This window comes from Belonocnema kinseyi, chromosome 3 (assembly GCF_010883055.1).
Source record: "Belonocnema kinseyi isolate 2016_QV_RU_SX_M_011 chromosome 3, B_treatae_v1, whole genome shotgun sequence".
Classification (NCBI taxonomy): domain Eukaryota; kingdom Metazoa; phylum Arthropoda; class Insecta; order Hymenoptera; family Cynipidae; genus Belonocnema; species Belonocnema kinseyi.
The window spans coordinates 4487968-4498717 of NC_046659.1; the positions used below are offsets into that span (position 1 = coordinate 4487968).

General features: G+C 34.6%; 1 protein-coding gene across 2 annotated transcripts in view; it reads left to right on the forward strand.

The window, feature by feature from the left end:
* Window positions 1-6382, forward strand: part of LOC117169062 (peroxisome assembly factor 2) — a 191200-nt gene extending 184818 nt beyond the window's left edge. For both annotated transcript variants that reach the window (XM_033355167.1, XM_033355168.1), the window contains one exon: window positions 5678-6382. In XM_033355167.1, the coding sequence (XP_033211058.1) occupies window positions 5678-6291 (614 nt within the window). In that variant the 3' untranslated portion in view covers window positions 6292-6382. The remainder of the gene's footprint in view (window positions 1-5677) is intronic.
* The last annotated feature ends 4368 nt before the right edge of the window (window positions 6383-10750 follow it).

Below are 10750 nucleotides of genomic sequence, written 5' to 3' on the forward strand. Positions count from 1 at the left end.
TTTCATTCAAGTTATACGCCACATTTTTAAGGAGAAATATTTTAATTTTTCGTAACTATTATAAACTTGCTATAAAATATGTCCATTGCTTAAGTGTTAATATGAAAGTCTAATATTAACTTTAATTTCTTATTAATCTTGAACTTCTTATTACTTACAAAATACTAAAAGACAGAATTATTATTTTACATTTTATTTGAAATTGTTAATTCACTGCAGCACATAGTTAGAATATGCATCATTTAACCCATTAGCGCCTAAACGGACAATTTTTTATGCTTCTTTCAACAGCGATTTTAAATGTTAATCCGATTGTAAAAAAATTTAAACAAGTAATATTCGATGTAAAATTTTCTGAACTTTCGATTGGTGCTGTCAGAATGTTTTGGGTCGCTGATACGAATCCATTATCTGTTTTTAGAAATTCAACATAGCGGATTGAATATGATGTTCAAAATTGACGAAATTAGTTCATTATTGATGAAATGTGGTATATAAGAATTTCCACGTAGCTTATTAGTGAATGCACTGTTTTATAATGTACCATATTGAATGTACTATTGCACAGAATATACCATTTTTGTCAAAACATATTTATAGGAATAAGTATGAGTCTTATGTGTACTTACCCTAAGTAACTTTTCTTGTGCAAGTCATATAGGTTACATGTGAATTTTCATCTTTTATATTATATTTATTTCTAATTCAAAAATTATTTTTATCCATATGCAAATTATAAAAGTTACTTCCTAAAATAAAATACAGCAATTGATTCGTTTGGTTACAATTTGGTTTGTACAAAACTTCTTACACAAAACTTTTATGTAAGTAGTAAATAAAAGTTTTGCCCGTCAAAAAGAAATGTCTCGGCGTTCAAAGCGTCAAAAACAAGTTCGCAATGATGTTATTGAGTTTGAAGAGGACGAAAGCGGGGGTTATAATGCAATATATGTGACTGATATAGATGAATTTGAAGATTCTGATTCTGGATCCCATTCTGAATCTGACACTGAGTTAGATGTTGAATCTGATTCTCTTCATTCACATGACATTGATAATAACTTACAGTCTCATATTATCGAATATTAGACAATTACACCAAAAATAAAAAAAAATTAGAACCAGATCATAAATACGAGTGGTTAGATTGGGAACTTAAGTGCAACCACTGCCTTGGAAATGAGATTTTGTTTCGATTGATGTAAAAAAAAGCAATACGCAACTATTCTTACGTTCAATTATTTGAATTTTTTTTCCAAAGAGATAAAAAGCTACATCATTGAAAGTAAATTTTTTATTTCAGCAGCCTTATTGAATGCGCGGTAATGAATTTGTAAAAATAATTAATGGATTCGTAATCAGCGAGCTAACCAACCCCTGTAAACCAAATTTCATAGTAATTGAATAATTTTTGAAATTTTTGACCGCTATATTCGATACGCCATCTTGAATTTGTAAAAACTGATAACGAATTCATAATCAGCGACCCAAAAAACTCCTGTATACGCAATTTGGTAAACATTCATTATCAAAAAAATTGTTAAATAAAAAAATAAGAAAAATATCGAAATAAGCAAAAACTTTTCGATTTTAAGCGACCATATTGGATGCTGCCGTCTTGAATTTGATCAAATCTATAAATGGATTATGAAGGTTAGCTTCCATGGACGCAAAATATTCACAAATGATAAAAATGCAACGACGGTTTCTGTGTAAAAATATGAAATGAAAAATTTTTGTCATTCGAAATTTCGTGTTTTTTGTTAACCTTTTAGTGGGCGCGCCCTGTAATTTTCCATGAGTGAGCGTTCGTCGTAAATTTCACGACATTCGGGTTGATCCAAGTTAACGAAAGAAATCCAAAGTTTTTCTATGTAAAACAACCGCAAAATTTAAAAACTTAAAACAGAAGCCCCGGGTCACCTTTATAAAACCCCATATTAGGTTTCCAACCTCACAATAATATTCAACAACCCCCAAAAACAACCCCTAATTTATTTATCATACTCCTCCGCCATATTGTGTTAGCCATTTCGTTATCTTTGGGCCAGCTTTTCTCGGTTCGTTCCTACTGTGGAATGACGGATGTGGAAAAAATAAAAGAAAATAGTAGAGGATACTTAATATACTTACACATAAAGATGCGTATAACAAACCATTTTTTGCAAAATCGTCTGCCTAGAGTTCAGAAGGAGACAGATCTTGGAATAGGTGAAAGCTTAGCGCATAATAAAAGGTGATACGTGAAGGAGAAGGGTATTTGCGAAGTAGTAGTAAATTTCACTACAGCGCGCCCGCTTAAAGGTTAAATAAACAGATAAAACTTTGTTAATATGAATTTTTTTCGAAGTTTTGAAAGCACCAATCGAAAGTTCAGAATATTTTACATCGAATATGAATTGTCTCAATTTTTTAACATCGGATTCACATTTAAAATCGTGGTTAAAAAGAGCATAAAAAAATCATCCGTTTAGGCGTTAATGGGTTAAATACATATTAATCGGATAAATTATAAAAATATTTCTTAGACATAAATAAAAATATGACATATTACTTCATTTACTTAAATGATACGAAAACTAATAAATAAAATATTTGTGTGTATGTGTGTGTCATGGTTCGGTTTTGATTTCTCTAGAATCAAACCGAAGGGCCTATAACAAAGTCACCGATCGCGTCCTCGGATTGTGGATAGGGGGTCTCTGTACCAAGGGTTTCTACTGAATATGATTAGAAAAATTAATAGACAGTTGCGGACAATTGTCCAGGGGTGGTCACGAAGGAATTAATCCCAAAGAGGAGGTGTGAAAACCGTGCCGAAAGCTGAATGGCACCTGGGTGAGGTGTCTAGAACGGTGACTCTGGGATACCGGGCGACCTTACATGCGGGGCTCTATAAGGATGGACGAACCCCTTTCCCTAGCTTCTCGTGGGAACAAAAATGATAATACCAAACATAATTGTAGTAAGTGTGGTTTAACTTCTGAACACCAAAATATGAGTTTTCAACGATAGGTCAATTTTCTTGGAAATAGTTGAATTTACATCGAAATATTATCACTTATCAACTAAATTGTTGAATTTTTAATAAAAAAACTTGAATTTTTATCCAACAAAGATGCAACTTCTACTAAAATAGATAAATTTTTAAACTAAAAAGTCAATTTTCCATAATAATAGTTGAATATTCAAACAAACTCAGAGGCTGAACCACTTCGAATGCTGTTATGTCACTGGCTGAATCCTGATACGTAAATATCTTCAATATTACAGGCATATAATGCATAGAGGTGACTGTATCTATAACTTTAAAATCTTCTATGTCTATCCCCTGTACATTTACCGTTCATAATTACAAGACCACTGTTATATACATTTTCTATTAGATCCTTTCCGATGTGTTGACACAGAGGTATCCAGAAGAATTTGGAAGGAGACATTGTTCGTTGTCACTCGATGTTTTAGCACCCGCGTTTTGTCAATACTATGCTGCTTGATTGTCAACAACTCTGTCTTATTCAGTGTGTGGATAAAGGATCTTAGTTCTTGGGTGAACTTTCAAACCCTTTCCGTGAACGGTCTACCTGATATTATGTAGTCAATCACACACTAAACAAGGGACGCATCCTGTCTTGCCTTTGATCTGAATCAGCCGAAGCTTTCGCAGCATCATAAACTGAGCAATTACTGGTCCAGAGATCGGACTCCTCCAATATAACCTCATGAAGGGAGGCATTCATTTCAGCCAGATCTTGGGGCTTAGAATAAAGTGTATGGTAATGTTGCTTCTTGTCCTGAAATCATCATCATATCCCAGAAGGTGCCTGCTTTTCGTGGTTGGTCTCAATGTTGCGTCCTCATCTTCACCTCCAGCTTGTTGATGTAGCGTTTGAGAGCTCTGGTTGTTCCTGGAACCAAAGAGAGTGTATACGCGTCATAAAGTCTCCTCTAACAGGGACAATGCTGATATTGCAGCAGTATATCAAGTTATCCTTGAGTTGATTCGTCCACTCAATGTGGGCGTCTCGCCAGTTCGTTGAAGTGTTTCCGTCTAAATTATTTTCATCATTCCGAACTCTAGGGAGTTAGAATTGTTTTTCAGTCCATTATTGGATGTTCAGTGCTTGCGATCGTTTTGAACCGCTTTTTCAACTTTTTGGTGGTTTGATGGTGTCATGGTTGTTCCCAGGAACAGCTGGGGAAAGGGTTCGTCCGTTCTTGTAGAGCCCCGCATACAAGGATAAAGCTGCATTGTGCATACTCTAAGAGGTCGCCCGGTATCCCAGAATCACCGTTTAAGACACCTGCTGGTGACAATCAAGCACTATGTTGTTGACAAAATGTGAGTATTATCTGAGTCAAGGAGGAGAATACAGAAAACCGAAAAAAGGCAACTTTTTCAACCAAAACAAAGTTATAACCCTTCTGAGAAAATCAGGATCATTATTGACTTCATTCAACATCTCCTGAGTGATGGTCATGCGATGGATCTTTTGATCAAAATTAAGCAGTTTTGGAACAAATTTCGCTGACACATGTCTCATGCCCAAAACGTCCGAAAAGATAGCATGGCATGAGCCAACCGATATGCCAACATCTTCAGCAACTTTTCTGATGGTAATTCGGCGATTTTTCAACACCATTTCTTTCACTACTTGAACGTTTTCATCTGTTGTTGACGTGTTGGGACGTCCAGGGCGAGGTTCGTCTTCGAAATCCTCTCGGCCTTCTTGGAACAGCTTGTACCACTTATACACATTTTTCTTACTCAGAGTAGACTCACCGTATGCCGTATCACCGTAGACTCTGCCAGAAAAACAACACGAGCTATATAGTCAAAACTGTGTGTGTCGAGTGTACCAACACAACAAAACAAAAAATTTAAAACTTGAATGTACGTAGCCCGCGAAAATTGAAAAGTCACCTTACTTTTTGAACACACCTCGTACTTCCCTTTTCTTCCACGTCTTCCCAACCTGCTTCTAAAGACTTCCGCGTAAATGTTATAACCACGTTCTTTCCTGCTTTCTCTTTCTCGTGTTAAGTTTCCTTTTTACATTTTCCGTTTTCTCCATTTTCTTACATTCTCCTTCATCCTCTCTTTACTTTTTTAATTTTTCCCTGTGAAATAGGCTTCCCTTATGGTTTTCCTCGAGGGATGCTCGTAGTTTTCCCGTCTACAATGTTAATAACTTTTTTCAGACAGACACTCCGCACACGCCTCTAAATTAGTTAAAATTACGTGCGTTTTTCATAAATACATAATTGAATGAGATATTGTCGATATTTGATGCAATAGACAATTTATTGCAACAAATAAATCGATTAATTTTTGTAAATCGAGGCATGAGGACAACCAGTGACCTTTAGAATTTCCCTATGGTATTATTCACACGAGCCACTGACGAGGGTCAACGTTTTGAAGAGGGCTAAACGGAACTTTTTCTACATGGGTCTCTATTTTGCCTAAAATTTAATTGATTAACTGATGTGGTCTCTATTTATATCTACAATTTATCCTTCTTACATCAAATAGTTTGTTGAATTGATAATTGTTTAATGCCTATAGTAATAAAGAACCAATGCAAGGCGACAAATAGCTGAAAAATGAATGTATAATTTAGTTTTCGGAAATACTAAATAAACCGATTATAATAATTATATCCTTGGTTTGCAGTATTTGAACGAGCTAAAGCAGTAGCGCCTTGCATAATCTTCTTCGATGAATTGGATTCTTTAGCCCCGAACCGAGGTAAAAATGGAGATAGTGGTGGAGTAATTGATCGAGTAGTGTCTCAGCTCTTATCGGAAATGGATGGACTGGGAAGTTCAAATAACATTTTTATTATTGCTGCAACGAACAGGCCCGACCTTATCGATCCAGCTTTGCTAAGACCCGGAAGATTTGACAAAATGCTGTATGTTGGAATTTATTCCGATAATGATTCGCAAGTTTGCGTTTTGAAAGCCCTAACACGACAGTTCATAATGAAGAGGGAGGAACAAGAGTTAAGAGATCTAGTGAAAGAACTCCCATCAAATTTAACAGGCGCTGATTTGTATTCAGTGTGCTCTAACGCTTGGCTACTAGCAGTACGTAAATGCATTAATGCATCATGTACTACTGATGATGGAGCGACAAGAATAGAATCAACTAAACTTCTAACCGAAAAGGTAGTAGTCGTAACAGTTGAAGACTTTACTAGTGCTGCTCGAGAATTAATACCATCTGTCAGTATGGATGAATTAAAGCGATATGGCAAATTAAGCAACGAACTGTCTATGAGATAGCGAGTATATGCGAAATTCTTAACATGCGGTTTATGAAATTTGTATGGCACGTATGAGGAAAACACTAAAAAATAAATTGAATTAAAGTTTTGCGCAAATTAAGAGTTATTATTAACTTGTATTATTTGTGCGGTCTCAAGTTTTTTTCAAATAATTGGAAATTTGTGCATGTTTAACATATGAACTCATTTTTAGTTTTTAAGCGGTTACGCAGCATTAAAGTGTAGAATATATTAGTAAAAGGAAATAAAAAAAAGGGTAAGGTTGCTGTGTAGTCACCTCCACAAGTTCACAAATGCATTACCCAGTTTAAGGCTTTATGGTTTTGCAGTTAAACTTTTATCTCTTGGCTTTTTATAAACAAACTGAAACAAACCTGCCAAAACCTGCGCAGTGCAACGGCGAATTAAAAACGAGTTCGCTAAAAACTGTGAAAATCATACTGAAATTGAAATATATGACAAATCTATGTAAGGTGTTGTTTTTTAAGAATGAATTTTTGCAGTTTTGGAATGCCCAAAAAAAGTCCAAAATTCTGGCTTGATTCATTTATAGTTTTTTTGTTTAATTTGCTGTAGTGGAGGTGTTCGCTGTTTTTGCGCTACTTGTTAGAACAATGAGTTTTAACAAACTCCAATTTCACAAAAGATGAATCACAAATGTTCATCAAATGGTGGAATTTCAAAATTATTTACTAATTTTCTCGTAATTGTTGGAGGGTGCCAGCATGTTTTACGATGCGGCCCTAAAATTGATCTCTTGTGTAGTGGTATCACTGCTATTTGCTTTTTGATAGAAAATTCCTAAAAAATAAACCGTTTTCTTAGTTTTTAATTACTCACTCGTATTCGTCAACTAAAATCGGCTAAATGCTACTAATTTTCAACTAAAATTATTTCATCGCAGAATATCACTCAATCGAATCATTTCCATCGCGAAGAGTCGTATGATGCTATCATAACTCAACAAGCATACTTTAGTCATGAATATTTATTTTCTATGCAGAAACGATTTTAAATGAACATACATTACTGCACGTTTATGTATTATCAACAATAGCGTAATATTTTCAAGTAAGTACTTTTCATTTTCCTCGAATAATACCGAATTTTTTTAAACGTTAGGTATTTCTTATAAAGTCTACACCCTACCGATAGAAATCTCTGAGTTTTCTCTAACGAAATAGTCTGGCCCATTTGAGACTATAAGCCGAGTCGATTTGAAATAATTTAGTCTGAGAGATAGTCTGAGAGATTTGGGTCCTTTTGAAGGTCCTTTTAAGAGTGGTGCGACGGTAATATAATGTTCCTTTTGTATTCTTCACCTACCGGACGGGCAGAGTTATTTACAGTAGTTGGCCGTCGCTAATCCGACTATCCCTTTTCAAATTTCTCTTCAAATTATTAACACTTTTTTTAATTTAATGAATTTTCTTATTATACTTATTTATAATTATGACTTATATGTTAATATGCCATTTTCTAGTTGAATTAAAGAATGTTGTCTTTTTTGGCGAATCTCATTCCATTTACGAGATACGTCGTATTAATTTCAATTTTAAGCATTAAAAAAAAAGTGAGATATCTGAAGTCACCGAAACCCGTAGATTCCGAATTATTATGTTTTAGGCTGTTAACTATGAAATTAAAAAAAATCTACTTCTAAATTTTAATCCGAAAGCTTAACAAAGGACCCTTGAGTGTCGGCTACTCTATTGATATAGCCCCTCTGCTTGTTATTTATGATTGAATTTATATTTCAATTCCAGCCTCTCTGCTTCTTATTTATGATGGTATTTATATTTCAATTTCGGAAAGGACATTTAAAACATTTAAAAGAACTACCTGGACATTTGAATATATCTACCTGAGTGCCTGCGAAGAATTTCTCTGAACTTCTCTAACGCCAGTGAATCTTTAGAATATACTTAGATATTTCTTTCGGTAGGGAATTAACGCGAAAAAAAACTATAAGCTCCTTCAGGTTCTAGCATGTATTTTTTTACAACACTCAGGATAAAGTGTGATAAAATTCGTTATTATCGTAACGAATTCTTTGACGTCTTGGATTTCATTTATATTACGCGGTATCCTTAGTCGAAAGCATTTTGATCGTTTTGTGCATCAGAATAACTTTCTACTGACTTTGCACGACTTATAGTAATTTCTCTTAAGCTTTAAGATTCAGACCGCCATCGGTATCCCACCCCTGCCAGAGTCATAAAGTTTTCTGGGGACCAAAATATGATTATTTAAGCCAGAGTTCAATCGGAGCTGGTATTTCTTTACACGAGGGTTCTGCTTCTATCAGTGATCACTTTCTTGGCTTCAGTCTTTTCACCGTCTCTTAATCACCGTGATCACGGAGGTGATCTCACGTTTTTTTAAATGAGGTTGTTTCGTCGTAATTCCGCTGCTTCACCAAAAGTCCAGACCAGGTAATATGATGAAACCTAGGATAACAATCCAATAAAGAAAAATGTGTAGCTGCCCTGGAAGCCCTTTCCATTATTTCCCATCAAGCAGTCAAATATTTTGCCCAATAAGCAGTTTTTTACTTTTGCCGAGGAAGCAGTTGTTTTATCGTGTTCAGTAATTTTTGAGAGCAATTTTGTTTATTTTATCCAGAAAAAAGTCATGTATTCGTGTCCAGAAAGCAGTTTAATAATTTGAGGTTAGGTTTGTCATGTGGCCGAAATGTTTCCTGAAATTGATTGATTTTTATTTAGCCAACAAAATCTTCTTGTATTGTTATTTTGCAAATTTCTACATTTCATACTATTTTTTAAATATCAGTTGTTTCCTCCTACTCCAATATTCGTGATTAGACGTTCCGTCCATGTTGCACCAGAAGAGTTATTAGTCGAACCGACACCGTATTAAATTAATTTAGGTTCAATTTTTAAAATTCGCAGATTCATAAAGCAATAGTTCCAAACTTATTCGAAAACAATCCGATTAAAGAGTTTTCTCCGAAACTTATCTGGCGTAATCCGAAAATTGTACGAAAATAGTCAGTTATGTCTGGTTAAGTCCAAAATTCATCCAGACAAATCAGAACCTAAAATAATGTTCGTTAAAGTATAAATGAAAAGTAGTCCGTTCTAATCTAAAATTTGTCCGAAATCCCGAAAAAGTCTGAATTAACATGAAATTAATCTAGGAGAAAAATTTATTATCTACTACATTTAATGTGCTAATGCGAAGAAGACCGGTTTAATCCGGAAATTTTCCCGGACAAAATACGGAATCCGGAACAACTCCGAATCAATCTAAAATTAGGACAGGAGAAACATTTGTTAACCACTCGAATTAAAGTACTAATGGAAAGAAGTTCGGCTGAATGCGGAATTTGTCCCGCGGAAAACACGGAATCCGGAACGATGATGAATTAATCGGAAATGAGTTCGCAAGTAAAATTTATTATCCTCTAGAATTAAAATGCTAAGACAAATGAGTACATGAGTAATAAAAATCTTTGCTGATAATGTAAGTTTTACCTTAAGAAATACATTTGAATACATAGAGTAAAATTATTTATCTGGTAGAATTAAAATGCTAATTCAAAATAAGCCCGGCATTGTTTGTTTCTCACAAGCACTAACAAATTGCTTGGCTAGTAGATAAGAAGCGTTTAGACCGATACATTCATCCTGTGATATTCTGCTTCAGCGAAAGGCGTTATATGTAGTACTATTAAGTTCAGCAATAGAAATGTGTTTGTGTGCATCAAATAAATAAAAAGTGCGTTTTTCGTGCATAATTCTCTTATATCATCTTGTAATTTAAACAAAAGATGACCAATTTAGTGAGTCGCAGAATTTATGTTAATTTTACCGTGAAAATATTCGAGGTCTAAAAGAGAGCTTAAATTAGGCACTCTTTTAGCTCTACAAGTGGGAAAACTGGACTTATTTGCCACTTCGGAGGACTGAAAGAGGGTCTAAATTCTATATAAAATAAGGCCTTTACAGGTCCTCCTAAAACCTATTAAGGTAAAAATTAAAGGTCTCAAGTAGGACTAAAACTTTAACTCGAAGATACAGTCCAGATTGCTCTAATCCGTCAGACAGTATTGAAGATGGACCTTACCAGCTAGAATCCAGCTTTATCAAATACGTCAGACTGCATGAAAACGGACATGAGCGCATACAATCCGGATTAATCGAATCCATCAGGCCGTGCAATTCGGATTTTACTGGACAATATTCAGATTTATTATTTTTTCTCGCTACTTCATCCAGGCAATTTTAAAACACGACCGGATAGAATCTGGATGACAATAACCGGGTGACGTGACAGAACATACCGAATGAATTTCTGAATTTATACGGTATCAAAGCGTTGTTTGGCTTAAAATATTCATTTTAGTTTTTTTTTTTGATCTTGAAAAAGCTCTAACTCTGATTATTTTCTTTTTATAAAAAAAGTCAGAAGGATAAATTGTTTAAGTTTTGAAG